Source organism: Haemaphysalis longicornis, unplaced genomic scaffold, assembly GCF_048455015.1.
Source record: "Haemaphysalis longicornis isolate Haplotype H1 unplaced genomic scaffold, Haemaphysalis longicornis Haplotype H1 scaffold_4, whole genome shotgun sequence".
Taxonomy (NCBI): domain Eukaryota; kingdom Metazoa; phylum Arthropoda; class Arachnida; order Ixodida; family Ixodidae; genus Haemaphysalis; species Haemaphysalis longicornis.
The window spans coordinates 158,416,439-158,431,713 of NW_027526361.1; the positions used below are offsets into that span (position 1 = coordinate 158,416,439).

A 15,275-nucleotide genomic window follows, 5' to 3' on the forward strand; every position below is an offset into this window, starting at 1 on the left:
GCAATTCAATGGAAGAAATGGCTCACCCATTACATTACACCCATTATATTGATTAGCTGCAAGTTATTTTGAATAAAACTGTCACTTCTCGATAAAATGCCACATTTTAAGCACCAAACCAGCGCTGTGCTCTGCGCCACCGCAACTGAGGCAATGCACAATCAACAAGGTGGCCGTTCAGCTGGCGTGGTGGACGCCCCGGGCTATCTTGGTGGAATACAGAAGCGCTCAAAAAACAAGGACGAAGGAAGACGTAGACAGCACAGCGCTTCCTTCGTGCTTGTTTTTTGAGCGCTTCTGTTTTCCACCAAAATGAACACATACCAACTAGCCCAACTTTCCGTTCTTCTGCTAACAGGGCACACAGCAGCTTGTACGCTCCCCATTGGTGACCATGCTCAGAAAAATCATGAAGGGAGACGTGTTGCGCACTGATAACTGATAACAATGCTGCTCTTTGTGTAACTGGGAATTCCGTTTCTTAGGAATCAGATGTCTCTTGCGGTCCTGTGGACCAGAGTAGACTGTAGTTTCTAGACGATAAACCGCTCAAGCTAGAGCTAATTTTTACTGAGGGTATTGCAAGTACCGTATAAACCGGTATATAGGTCGAGTTTTTTCCCAAACAAATTGCCCCTCGTCTCATATAGCAGTCTGGCAACAATGTGCAAGCGTTGTCCGTCGCCATCGCCCCTGCCCCCAGTTTGCAGCACAGCGAGGAGTGCTGCAGACTTTGCTACAGCGTCTCGGGCTGCCCAACCAGCGCCTGCAAGGCCTCCTCTTCCCGACGGGCCCCGACGTGTTCCGCCACCTCCTGGGCTACCTTGAGGCCGCCGGACTGGCCAAGCGGCTGTAGATGGCCGACTGCTGTCCGCACCGTTGCTGCTGCTGCTGCTGCTGCTGCTTAGCTTAGCTTTTCTTTTTCTACCTTCCCTCTCTCTTTCACCACCCCCTTTCTCCTCTCTAATCCTTCATCCCCCTCCCGCCGCACTGGGTTGTATGCAGGCGAGCCCCCAGATGGGCTCAGTAATATCCCCAGTGCATTTCCTTTCCTTTTCCATACCGAATCACTCAGTAGTAGCAGTCACCCTTTGTGTCGGACTGCCCTCTCTCACTATCAAGCCTTTTCTCTTTTCTCTAGTTTCTCGTCTTTTTCTCGTGCATTTCTGTACGAGTCTGCTCCGAGATGAGCGGCGGAAGTCAACGCCAGTTCACCGCTGCGCTGAAGCTGAAGGCGATCGAGTCGCCGAGCAGAATGGGAATATGGCAGTGCCACTGGCGTTCCGGACAGAAGTGTGTGGCACTGGTGGAGCCAGAAAGCAAAGCTGTGCCCGTGCAACCCCCGGAACAAATCGTTCCGTGGACATCAAGTGGTGCACCCCGTGTTGGAGAACAAAGTGGCAGACTTCGGCAGGGAACTTCGCTCACGATCGCTGCCGGTTACAGCAGAGGCCACCCGCGGACCGGCCCCGCGAACTGTGCACCGAGTGGATAGCTGGCGACAACGAAACGAAAAGACATCTACGGGCCGGCTGCGAAGACCATCCCTCGCGACTGTGTCAAGCTGGGTGTCCTTCTCTTGGCAGTCGCTGCCCGACGGCACTGAAGATGACAGTGAGAAGCAGTCATCCTCGGACGACTCTGACAGCTCGGACAAGTGACTTCGGCAGGCATAGTGGGTGGCATTAACGGATGGGTGTCGAAAAATGGACATTGCGTGTGTGCTTCTGTGCCGTATTTACTCGCGTAATCCTCGCACTCGCGTAATCCTCGCACCCCTAATGTGAGCCACCAAAACTTGGATTTTTTGGTTCCTCGCATAATCCTCGCACCCCCAACTTTGCAGCGGCGAAAGTTGCCTGCTCGCGAAACCCGCATGGTGCACGCGCTCTCGAATGCGCGCCCTCCCCCGCCGCCTCTCCGTTCGGCAGAGAGCGCTGTATATCCAAGGCCATCCAGGCGCCCTAACAACCCTAGCAGCGTGTTAGGGCGCCGGTTAAACAGGCGCCCTAACACGGTGCTCACACTGTTTTTGAGCCGTTTCGCGTGCGCGCAACTAGACGGCGTTCGCACAGCCCGCTGTCGTGTCGTCGTCGTGGTCCCGCATGGTCCCGTCACTCGCGTCAACGGTGGATAGCTCGCTGCCATTTTGAGAACTTTTTGATCTCTTTGTTTTGTGCTTGGTGCCGCTTTCAAATTGAAAGCGATAGAGTACGCGATCGAACACGGCAACCGCGCCGCAGGCAGGCACTTCGGCGTCACCGACTTCAATGTGCGTTACTGCAGGGGTAGGGCACGCACATGACGACTACGAGATAGGGCGCGCGCCAGAAAGCAAAGGCGGCAATTTCATGATCGCTGATCGACGAGAGACTGTTTACGTTGTAAATAATAAAATAAAAAGAAATAGCTGCTGTTGGCAACACTGAGCTTACATATACAAAAAACGGCCGCTACATTTAGCGGGATTGGCAGGAGGCAGATTGGCAACACTGTGCACCGGGGTTTTTTTTTTTCCCGCATAATTCTCGCACCCCTAACTTAGCATTGACTTTTCCGAAAAAAAAGTGCGAGGATTATGCGAGTAAATACGGTACGGGCCGGCTGCGAAGACCATCCCTCGCGACTGTGTCAAGCTGGGTGTCCTTCTCTTGGCAGTCGCTGCCCGACGGCACTGAAGATGACAGTGAGAAGCAGTCATCCTCGGATGACTCTGACAGCTCGGACAAGTGACTTCGGCAGGCATAGTGGGTGGCATTAACGGATGGGTGTCGAAAAATGGACATTGCGTGTGTGCTTCTGTGCTGAATTATTTTTTTTTGCCAACTTTTCCTACCTCAAGGTAGGGGGTCAACCTATATTCCGGTTTATATGGTACATGTAAGGAACTCTGTACAGTTTAAAAAGTTTATAATTCTTTTATAATATTCAGATGTGCATATCAGGCATTTTTTTCTGAAGTTTCCCAAAAATTTTGTTTGGCAAGCACCCATAGCTTGTTCTGTAAGCTTACAATCCCGTTTAACCTGTCTAATTTGGTTTGGATTTCATCAGCCTCAGCCAATCGTAGCAAACTGCCCATCATAAATCACAGGTACAGTGTGGAAAAGTAGCTGGGACGCATGGCCATTCTATGTTTTCCTCATTATACAGCTTAATTGAGCGAAGTCTGCGTTAAAAGTGGCCTCAGTGCTATCCTAACAACACCATCTTTCGAATGAACCAAACCTGCATTTTGTCTCCGTGGCCCCTCTAAAACGGCCAGCGTTTGAAATGGGAACTTGAGTGTATCGACACCTGGCTGTTGGTGCTCTACAAGCCTGCTGCAGGAAGAGGTAACACAGGCGCATTCTCCCTCGGCTTTCTGGCCCCGGTGTTTGGGGAGGGCAGCCAAAGCAGCCCCAATGCGGGGAGCGAATGCCCCACTCACCGGTGGACATGAAGAAGGGGATGCGGAAGCGGCCCGAGAGGACGCGGCTGCGCAGCACCTGCAGGCTGCTGCCGTCGAAAGGCAGGGCCCCGCACACCAGCACGTACAGCACCACCCCCAGGCTCTGCACACGACACCGTGCGGCCCCGTCAGGCTGGCTGGGCCTCCACCACAAGCACTGGCCAACTGCGAGCACTCTGCTGCCCCGGTCACCTCGCCTTCCGTGCCATCCACTTCTTGAACATCATTGGTGGGATCCCAAGCCAAGCTCTGGCCACCCAGCCAGACCCAGAACCAGAACACAGAGTTGTTCACGTGCCCATACTGCCAATGCATCGCAAGCAAAGCAAAAAATGACTACTGTCCTTAAAGGAATCAATGAAGTTATGTTTTCAGCTTTTGTTCAACGAGCAGTGATGCATTACTTGCTGAGAAATAAGCAAACAAGGCTGGCAGTTGTTTCACCCGCTTCCCTTTCATTTTTTCGTGACGTGGCCATTGCGATACAAACCAGGAGCAAAGCACTGGCAGCTCAGGTGCAGTCTAGAGCGTAAACGCTGGCCTTTATGTCTCCGCTCGTTTCTCTGGCAGAGCATCGACGTCCCTGACTCTTCACTGACGGAATCGGAAACCCTTTTAGAGGCTCAAGCGGCCGGCGTGCCCGCCTACTCCGGATTCCCGGACCCCACCCAGCCGGCGGCAGCAAGGCCTCTTTTGAAGCAACAAGCACCGTTTCGAATATCTAGTGCAGTGCCACAAGGGCTGGTGCCACAAGTGCGGGGAGTAGCGGTGATGATGCCTGCCTGCTGACTCAACGTGTGCCGTACGAGAGCAGAGAAAGGGACGTGTGGCACGTAGATGTGTACGCATTTGTTATGAGTGTTTCTGTGTATGAAAACTCCTTGAGTGCGGAGATGTTGAGGAAAATCCTGGACCAGCAGTGGAAGAGATGTTTCAAACTATTATTAAAGGACAGCAAGCTATCGGTTCTGACATCGCTGATATTAAATCTCGACTGGGTAAGACAGATTCAGCCAATAAAGCTTTTTGTGAGCGATTAGTAGGCGTAGAAGACGCGGTCAAAGAATTATAAGTTAAGAGTTGTGTCGTGGATGAATTAAATGCATCTGTGACTAGTATACAGGGTGCACTCATGTCCCAGCAAGCAAAAATAGTTGGCCTCGAGGATCGAAGCCGTAGGAGTAATCTTGTGGTATTCGGCATTCCAGAAGAACCCAACAAATCTGAAGCCGTCTTGCAAAATAAAGTCATTACAGATGTCTTCGAGCGAAAATTGGAAGTCCAGTGCGTTTCAATTGGTAGAATTCATAGACTAGAAAAAACCTTCCGAAAAGCGGCCTACAATTCTTTACTTTCAAGATTTTACTGAAAAGGAGGCAGTCTTGAGCAATGCTAAAAAATGCATAAGCGTTCAAAATGACTACTGCGCAGAAATGCTGCGAAAAAAAGAAAACTGCTCTGGGACAGTGCTAAGCAAGATAAGGACACGGGCAAAAAAGTATGGCTAGTACATGATAAGATTGGCATTGATAAACAACTTTATTATTGGGACGACACTTCTAACTCCCGCAAGGCTATGCCGAGGACCAACACCCTTACGTCAACAAGATAGCGACTAATGGAGCATGAACTTCGTCTGCTTGTAATTAACGCTAGGAGCATCGTTAATAAAATAGATAAATTGGAAACGCTTCTTTTGTCACATGACCCTCAAACTGAAACTTGGCTTCATGATCAAATTAGTGACGACGAAGTCGTGCCGCCGGGCTACAGGCTTTACAGATGCGATAGGGGTTCCCGCGGTGGTGGCGTTGCGGTGATAACTAAAGATAATATTGAAGTTACGGTTGCTGACCAAGTCTTTGATCATGAAAGTCTGCTTTTAAGGGTGTCGGTGCAGCAGGGAGACACGTTTCTCGGCTGTGCTGTTTACCGACCTCCGAATGCTGATGACTGTTTTTGAGTAGGCTATACGACCACCTGCTAAAATTCCGGGACAAACACCTAATTTAAAGTTAAAATCTAAAATCTCCTTAAGTTAAAATCTCCTGTTATAACAGGAGATTTTAACTTACCATCGATTGATTGGAATAATATGCAATGTGGGCATTCTGTAGCAGCTGACGCTCGAGTTGATATGATGCTCACATTTATTCTTGATCAGATTGTGAGATTACACCTGCGGGAATGAAATTTTGGATCTCCTATTGCTTTCGGAAAAATTCAGCTCGGGACCAGTGCAGGTTGAAACCTGGGATTTCTGACCATAGCCTAATTTACTTCTGCTGGTCTAGATATACCGAGATGCACAAACAAAAAATTTCTGCAGCTACAGTAAAATACTATAATAGAGCCGATGACACAGCTGTAATTGATTATTTAGAATGCATCTTGTTGTTACCACCAATAACGTTGAAAGTTTGTGGCAGAAGTTTCATTCTGCAGTTAATTTCTGCATTAAACATTTCATTCCCTCCAAAAGACTGCAAAAGCACCGTGAAAAACCCTGGAATTATCGGGATATAATACAGACCAAAAGAAAGATTAAGCGCTTCAGAAAGAAGAACAAAATCTTCACTCCACAATTTATGGCGCTAAAGCTTGATCTGCAAAGTAAAGTTAAGCAAGCGAGAAACAATTTTTTCAGCAACACTATCGCAGAATTCATAAAAAATGACCCTAGAAAGTTCTGGCACTACCTCAGCCAGAGTAAGGAGATTAAAAAAGTCAGGGTTGATGATAAAATTCTGGATGACCCAACTTCTATTGCAGACACGTTTAATCAGTACTTTCAATCTGTTTTTTCAATACATGACGAATATAACCTGCCGAATGTTTCTCCTGTATCCGAAAACGAGTTTGATATAACTAGTGAGGGGGTTCTGGCCATGTTGTTGAAGCTAGATAATAAGAAGTCCACTGGCCCTGACAGACTGTCAAATTCCTTTTTAAGACGTTACGCACAACAAATCTCAATTTTTTTGACCGCATTGTTTAACTTCTCAATAACTTCTGGTGACGTTCCAGCTGACTGGCGAATAGCCCGCATGGCGCCCGTCCATAAATCCGGTGACCGGCTACTTCCTAAAAATTACCGCCCTGTCTCTGCAACTACCGTAAAATACCGATCAAGCGCCCCACCCATGCAAGCGCCCCCCAAGCATTTTCCCGAAATTTAGAATTTCTGTACACGACCAAGCAAGCGCCCCCTCCCACTTCCCGCCATTCCGAAAGCGTTTTTTTTCCCAGGCTTTTGGATGCCACAGTATTCAAAGCCGATGCCGAATCCTATACAATCCAAGTCGTCTGCTAAGAGAACGCGTTACCAGTCATCGCCGCCATTTTTTCGGGAGCGGATGTCTTTGTTCACTATGCATTCGTACACGGTTTTTATAAAAAGGAAGCTCGAAGTAGTGGACTGGCATCGGAAAAATGGCAGAAACGTGCACCTCACTTCTCGCGTGTTCAAATAGGACGGTAAAAGGATACGTGAGTGGGATAAGAACTACGAAGTTTTGCTGCAACAAAACTTCGTTGTCCCCGAGGACCCTGACCAGCTGCAGACCGAGGGCCTGAACCTTATTTTGGGATCAAATTCTGAAGAATCGTTTTGCGGATGTAACATTGATTGAAGTAAATGTGAAAATTTACGTTTTTAGCATTGCCTAGAAGTGTCATGACTCATAAATAAACATTTTTCATAATGAAGGCTACCGTGCCTTTCTCGCGATCGCCGCCGTTTTGTGCCGCCATCTTGAATTTGGGGCCCGGTCCGAATAAGGGCCCCCTCCCTATCTCTAAACCAATTATCCACAAGTTTTGGGGGGGCGCTTGCTCGGTATTTTGCGGTAGTTCCTGTTGCAAGCTTTTGGAACACGTAGTCGTGACGTTTATTCAGGATTTCGTTACTAAAAACCATATTTTGTCCCCCCATCAGCACGGCTTTCGAAGGGGCCTATCTACAACCACGCAGCTTATTTCGACGGTACACAAGATATCGAGTGTACTTGATCAGTTCGGTCAAATTGACGTTCTGTTTTTAGACTTATCGAAAGCCTTCAATAGAGTAGAGTGCCTCATGGAAAACTATTGTATAAATTAGAGTGTATAGGGTTACATTTGTACATAATTCGGTGGATTGCCTCGTATTTAGACGATAGAAAACAGTTTGTAGAAATTGATCATTGTTCCTCTAGTGCACTTTCTGTTACGTAGGGCGTTCCACAGGGGAGTGTTTTAGGTCCACTGCTGTTTCTTCTTTATGTAAATGATTTGGTGGATGTAGTGCCTCATGATGTATCCATAAGTAAGTTTGCGGATGATTGTGCTGTTTTTAAAGAAATATCATCCACAAATGATCATTTCCAGTTGCAAAAAACTCTCTTGGCAATTGATGATTGATGTATGCGATGGCGTAGAGGTAGAACACCCGCCTCACGTGCAGAAGGACCGTGGTTCGAATCCCGGTGCCCGACAATTCCCACCGGATTAAAAAAAAAAAAAAAAAAATCCGCGTATTGATGGAATTGCACAAAGGGGCTTGGGGTGCGGCCTGACCACGGCGACCATTGCCGGTAATGCACTCCCTCACCAGAGCAGGATTGGCCGCCCTGGTGTAGTAATGGCCACAACCTCCCATGAATACGCCAACTAACCCTCGGCCCTCAGTCCCCAGCGGCGGCGAAGCAACTGACCACGGCGGCGGTCAGACCTGTGACGCAGCAGAGGGTGCTAAGAATCCCTGGATCCGGACAGGCCGCCAATGGAATCTGAACCTGGCAACGTTTAACGCGCGAACCTTATCTAGCGAAGCAAGTCTCGAGGTGTTGTTCGAGGAAATAGAGGGCATTAAATGGGATATAATAGGGCTTAGCGAGGTTAGGAGGGCTGGCGAAGGCTTTACGGTGCTGAAAAATGGACACGTCCTATGTTACCGTGGTCTAGAGGACAGAAGAGAACTGGGAGTGGGATTTCTAGTCAATAAAAGCATAGCTGGCAACATAGACGAATACTATAGCATTAACGAACGGGCAGCAGGTCTTGTAATTAGGCTCAATAAGAGGTACAAGCTCAAGGTGGTGCAGGGCTACGCGCCCACATCCAGCCACGACGACCAAGTAGTGGAACGCTTCTATGAAGATGTGGAATCGGCAATGGCCAAAGTAAAAACACAGTATACCGTAGTTATGGGGGATTTCAATGCTAAAGTAGGCAAGAATCAGGCTGGAGACAAGGCAGTTGGGGACTACGGTCTGGGCTGTAGAAATAGCAGGGGGGACCTACTAGTTGAGTTTGCAGAACGGAATAACCTCCGCATAATGAATACCTTCTTCGGTAAACGGGAGAGTCGGAAGTGGACCTGGAGGAGCCCGAACGGGGAGCACAAAAATGAAATAGACTTCATATTATGCGATAACCCTGGCGTCGTGCAGGATGTGGAAGTGCTCGGAAGGGTAAGGTGTAGTGACCACCGTATGGTAAGATCTCGAATTAGGCTAGATTTGAGGAGGGACCGCAACAAGCTAGTACGAAAGAAGCCGATAAACGAACTAACAGTAAGACGTAAAGTAGAAGAATTCGGGATCGCGCTGCAGAACCGATATTTCGCCCTTAACGAGGAAGCCGAGCTTACGACACAGGAAGCCAGCGACAACCTTGCACGCATCATCACGGAGTGTGCAATAGACGTCAGGGGCACTATGGCTCGACAGGATACTGGTAAACTTTCACAGGAGACGAAAGATCTAATCAGGAAACGGCAAACCATGAGAATCTCTACCGCAGCTGAAAGAATAGAACTAGCCGAGCTCTCGAAGTTAATCAACAAGCGTAAGACAGCTGACATACGGAAGTATAATATGGAGAGGATCGAATATGCGGTAAAGAAAGGAGGTAGCCTTAAAGCAGTGAAGAGACGTCTTGGCGTGGGGAAAAATCAGATGTATGCACTTAAGGATAAGCAAGGCAATGTCATCACAAATAGGGATAAAATAGTCACAGTGGCCGAGGAGTTCTATAGGGATCTGTACAGTAGCCGGGACATACAGGATAATGCCGAACGAGACAGTAGTTCAGAGAAGATAGACATCCCACCAGTAACGACCGAAGAAGTAAGGAAGGCTTTGAAAGAAATGAAAGGGGGCAAAGCACCTGGTGAGGATCAGATAACAGCAGACCTCTTGAAGGATGGCGGAGAAATTGTACTTGAAAAACTGGCAAACCTGTATACGCAATGCCTAATGACCGCAATGGTACCGGAATCTTGGAAGAATGCGAACATCATCCTAATCCATAAGAAAGGCGACATGAAGGACTTGAAAAATTACAGGCCGATCAGCTTACTGTCAGTCGTCTACAAGGTATTTACCAAGGTAATCGCTAACCGAATCTCTGCAACCTTAGATTTCAGTCAACCTAAAGAACAAGCAGGGTTCCGTAAAGGTTATTCAACAATGGACCATATTCACACGATCAATCAGGTGATAGAGAAGTGCGCTGAGTATACTGAACCCCTATATATAGCCTTCATAGATTATGAGAAAGCATTTGACTCGGTCGAAACCCTAGCAGTCATTCAGGCATTACAGAACCAGGGCGTAGATGAGCATTATGTAAGAATACTAGAGGATATCTACAGTGAATCTACAGCTACCATCATCCTCCATAGGGAGAGCACTAAAATACCTATAAGGAAGGGTGTCAGACAAGGAGACACAATCTCTCTAATGTTATTCACAGCATGCTTACAAGAAGTATTCAAAACGTTGGATTGGGAACAGGTGGGAGTAAGGGTTAATGGAGAATACCTCAGTAACCTCAGATTTGCTGATGACGTTGCCTTGCTAAGTAACTCGGGGGAAGAATTGAAAAGCATGCTTTCCGCACTGGGCAAACAGAGTAGAACCGTGGGCCTGAAAATTAATATGCAGAAAACTAAAGTAATGATCAATAACCTCGGGACAGCACAGCAGTTTGAGATAGGTGGCGAGGCAGTGGAAGTGGTAAGCGAATATATCTACTTAGGCCAAGTTGTGACCCCAGATCCCAACCATGAGGCAGAGATAATTAGAAGGATCAGAATGGGGTGGGGTGCATATGGCAAACATTCTCAGATAACGAATAGCAGCCTACCCTTGTCGCTGAAGAAGAAAGTGTATGACAGCTGCATCTTACCGGTACTCACCTACGGGGCAGAAACTTGGAGGCTCACTAAGAGGGTTCAACTTAAATTGAGAACGACTCAGCGGGCAATGGAGCGGAAAATGATAGGTGTAACATTAAGGGACAAGAAGAGAGCGGAGTGGGTCAGGGAACAAACACGTGTTAAGGACATATTAGTAGAGATTAAGAAAAAGAAATGGACGTGGGCAGGGCATGTAATGCGAAGGCAAGATAACCGCTGGTCATTAAGGGTAACAGAGTGGATCCCTAGAGAAGGCAAGCGTTGCAGGGGGCGGCAGAAAGTTAGATGGGCAGATGAGATCAAGAAGTTTGCGGGGATAAATTGGTCACAGTTGGCACAGGACCGAGGTAATTGGAGAATAATGGGAGAGGCCTTTGCCCTGCAGTGGGCGTAGATAGGCTGGTGATGATGATGATGATGATGATGTATGCGTTGGGGTATGGCACTGAATTCAGAGAAAACTGTACTTTTACGGGTCACAAGAAAAAAATGCCCTAGTTCTTTTTCTTATATGCTACATCAACAGCCTGTATTGGAAGTTTCCCAATATAAGTACTTAGGTGTGACTCTTACGAGGAAGCTTACTTGGTCAGAGCATATATTGGATATTTCTTCATCAGCCCTCTGCAAGCTATGGTTCCTTAAAAAGAAAACTTAAAAATGCTCCAGTTAGTACTAAGATGTTAGCCTACAATACACGCGTTAGGTCAAAACTGGAGTATGCTGCTGAAGTATGGGATCCCCATTTTAAGAAGGACGTTATGCAGCTTGAAAGAGTTCAACGAAAGGCAATGAGATTTATTTTTGGTAAATATAAAAGGCATGACTTGCCATCCTTGTTGATACAACATATCGACTCTCGAGGCTCGCCGGAAAGTTAGTCGCCTTGGGTTTCTTCATAACTGTCTTGTAAGGAAAACTAAATTATTACTTCCTACTTGTATAAAACCTTTAACTTCACGGACAACTAGACATAACCATGAATACTCATTATCGCCAATTTTCGCCAGAACTGACACTCACAAGTACACATTTTTCCTCCGAACTGTGTCTGAATGGAATTCTTTGCCACGAGAGGTTTTTGAATCTGCTGATTTTATGAAAGAGCTTGAGTCCCCCATTGTAAATTTTGATGGTTGAATGTTGCTATAGTCTTCGTGTTGTCTTGATTGTTGTTACTAATCTTCATTATATTGTATGTATACTGTGTAGCCCCTCCTGCCAGGGCCCGAATACTGGCCTGCAGTATCGTTAAATAAATAAATAAATAAATAAAATAAATAAAAGAAACCGGAGGAAGTAATTCGTGCCCGAGGACACCGAAATGAAAGTGATGCAAAAACTGTGTAACAAGTTTCTAGCAAGTATTGCTAGGCTTGGCCTCCAAAGCACCTAAGCAGACTGTAGGGGAAGTGCCGGTGCCAAAAGTTTACACTTTTCTTTGTTGTGGTCAAGGAAAACCATTGGAATCGAAGGCAGATTAGAACCAAGTCACTACAGTGTTTCTTTGCCCCATGCATTGCGGCAACACAGCTGTTGGGCAAGTTGGCGCATTATGATTGAGCGCGATTTGGACAAGGACACCAAAGAAAGACGACGGGATTGTCCTTCTAACCGTTCTAACGCCTTCTTTTGTGTCACTGCCCAAGTTTCCAACTAATGGTCCAATCCAACTCACGTTACCTACATCTTGGTCCGTGAAGCACATGTCCTTTGCTCATTTCTCAAGGCATAAACAAGGCCCAAACAGAAGAGGCAACGGCACGCAGGGTCGACCACCCTTTAACCCCCCGAAAGGAGGAACAACTCGCAGGAGGCACAGCTGAGCAGGTTGTTGCAGCCAAATGGCACACGTAAGGTTTGGCTGCAGAAGTCACTGCCGACAATTAGGCCGCCTGGACGCGCGCGAAACGCATGCCTGGTGCAAAAGGCGCCTTCCGTGCCGCCTTCGCCCCGTGCCCACTTCCGAGAAGGCCAGGCGCCGGTGGGACCCTGGCAAGCATTTTGAAGTCTGCGCTCGAAGTGTCCCTCATCCCACGGGGCAAGAACTGAAATGTACTGCCCATAATGAAATAACGACCAAAAGTGGCACCAACCAATGTATTAGCACCGAGCTCTAACACAGTACAACGCGCCTGTTGCAGCTACAACAAACAGTTTTCATTTCAAAGCAATAATTGCGGGCCAGTTTCGCAACAACATGCAACTGTATTACACAGTTGCAACATGGCGAGTACCAAACCGTTCAAAGCTCCCGCCACATTACGTGCCTGCCTCTATGATGTGCACTCACGAAGCCAGTGAAGTCTCGCTAAGGCGTCGCACAAGGGCCCTGCGCACAGCAGTGTGCATCTGAAACTGATGCAATTCTGCTGCCGCTCCTCATAGGCTCAGTGGCAGCTTCTTAGTTCTCGTGGTTTTGGTTTCACCTGTCTGCTGTGCTTCGCACGTGATCAGTGGAGGCGCGAGTGGGCCTGACCCTCGATGCCAAGAGCTTGTGCACCTGGCGCGAGGACGACCAAGGTGACAAAACATTGGGCACGCTCCCAGGCAGCACGAAAGAGAGCAAAGGCAGTGCGGACACAATGGGGCAGCTGAGAGAGCCAAGGAGGCGCAACAACTTCTCTGCAGCAGAGTCTGCCCAACATACAAAGTTCATTTGGGAAAGCGTGGCATTTCAGCCTTACCCAGACGTCGACCTCTGGGCCGATGTAGCGCTTGCCTTCAAAGACCTCGGGGGCCGCGTACGGTGGGCTGCCACACCACGTCGTCAGGTGGCCCGTGGGTGAGAAGAAGTTGCTGAAGCCAAAGTCTGCGCACAGCACGGGATGCGACATCAGGCTCTCTTTCCCACGACCATTTTGCCCTCTCCAAAGTAGCTGTGCCTGAGAAAATCCCCCTCTGGCAGAGCTGAAAACACTTTCCCACAGCAATGGAGAAACAAAAGCCAAGGCCAGCTTTGGCAGGTGCGTACGCAACGGAGAAAGATGCACCACACGCATTCTCTCTCCTTTGTGCGCGCACCTGGCAAAAGACAGAAAAGACGGCACAGCCAGGTTGAGGCGTAACCGCACTCTGCTCGGCGCATGCTGCGAGCTGTGAGGCAGCCCGGTGACAGAGCACGCAGGGCAGCCCCACGCGGGTCCACAATTCCCAGGAGCAGAGTCTTTGCACAGCCCTCGCCCAATCCCTGTTCCTCGTTCCACGGCAGGAGCAAGCCGAGTAGTGCCCCTGTCACACGGCAGGTCCAATGCCACTGGTTCGGCGCTACACGAGAATACTGAATGGCATTTAGCGGGGCAATGAGCTTTGAGTAGCCTCGGCAGTAGTAGTTCAGTGATCAACCAAAGAAACTGTTTTGAAAAACTGCCAGTAAACTTGTATTTTCCCTTTCACACTGTTTTCAAGTAAACAAAGACAAATACACACACAAAAAAATCTCGTCCCCAACCCTGATCCAGATTTCTTGTGGATTTGTTGACGTGTGACGTCTACTTATGTCTTTCTTTCTTTCTTTATTTGTCTTCACAAAAGTGGGAGGTGGCCAGGGTAAAAGCCGTTCTGAGAACGGCTTGAGGGTTTCGTGGCCACCCGTCTTCTAGAGCAGTGATTTCTTTCTTTCTTAATTTAAAAAAGGACTTGCACGTTTCGTTTTGAGAAAACTGCTACATATGGAAACGCACTTGAAACGCATCTTGCAATTTTGCGAGCTTGCTAATCGTCCCCGCTTTCACTATCAAATGACATTTCTTGTGCCATTAACAGCCCATGTCATTCGCTTTGTATGACACTAGACTGACACTAGTGGTGCACTTGTTTGTCCCCTTTGCTGGCACGCAACGGTGGCACAGCACGGGCCAATTTCTCAACCGACTGCTGAAGAGGCCATGGTGACAAAATGCAGTTCGTGTCCCCAAGCGATGTGCCCATTTCATCCCACACTTCTGCGCAGGAAAACAGAGGCAGGGGCCACTCCCCAGCCACTTGGCCGCCAATGAAGCGCACCAAGAGAAAAAGCACAGCTCGTTTGGTCTGATCACTGGAAGAATGCTAATGTGCAGCTAACACATGCCACGTGTTTAGTGCCGACTTCTGGATTACGTAACTGCAGTGCAAAATTTTAAAGTCTGCTGTGAAGTCTCTGTGTCTCTTGAGGGGGCTGGAACGCAAGTGAGTGCCCACGGGCTTTCAAAGCTGCCTTTTGTCTGCATGGCTCCCTCAACGGCCTCACAGGTGCAACGTCATGTCACTGGGCGCTCTTGCGGCGGAAACTCTCGGAACAGTTGCGCATACCCCAGACCACTGCACGAGAACCGGCATGGTGGCTTACCGGCCAACTTGACGTTCATGTGCGAGTCCAGCAGCAGGTTTTCCGCCTAGAACGAGAAGGATGATGGGGTTTAACGCACCACGGCTGTAAAGGACGGGATTGGACGCCTCGGCTCGGCCACAGCCAGTGCAAGTGCGAGAGGAGCAGCAGCTCTGTCACTGTGTGCAGCTCTGCTGAAACACACTGAAGTACACAGTCCGCGTGAACAACCTCTGCCCTCGTCCCTCGCTCCCTGGGTCAACTCAGTGGCCCCACCACAGTCCACACAGAACGGCCTACGGCTCAAGGAAGGCACAGGCATGGTACTTGAG

The 15,275-nt window shown here is 48.5% G+C and overlaps 1 protein-coding gene across 2 annotated transcripts in view; it reads right to left on the reverse strand.

Annotated features, from left to right (window-relative positions):
- The window catches only part of LOC144179470 (serine/threonine-protein kinase SIK2-like), a 42,672-nt gene that overhangs the window by 14,299 nt on the left and 13,098 nt on the right, over positions 1-15,275 (reverse strand). For both annotated transcript variants that reach the window (XM_077707838.1, XM_077707839.1), the window contains exons 5-7: positions 14,965-15,010; positions 13,322-13,446; positions 3,431-3,554 (exon numbers count right to left, since the gene is read on the reverse strand). In XM_077707838.1, coding sequence (XP_077563964.1) covers positions 3,431-3,554; positions 13,322-13,446; positions 14,965-15,010 — 295 coding nt within the window. The remainder of the gene's footprint in view (positions 1-3,430; positions 3,555-13,321; positions 13,447-14,964; positions 15,011-15,275) is intronic.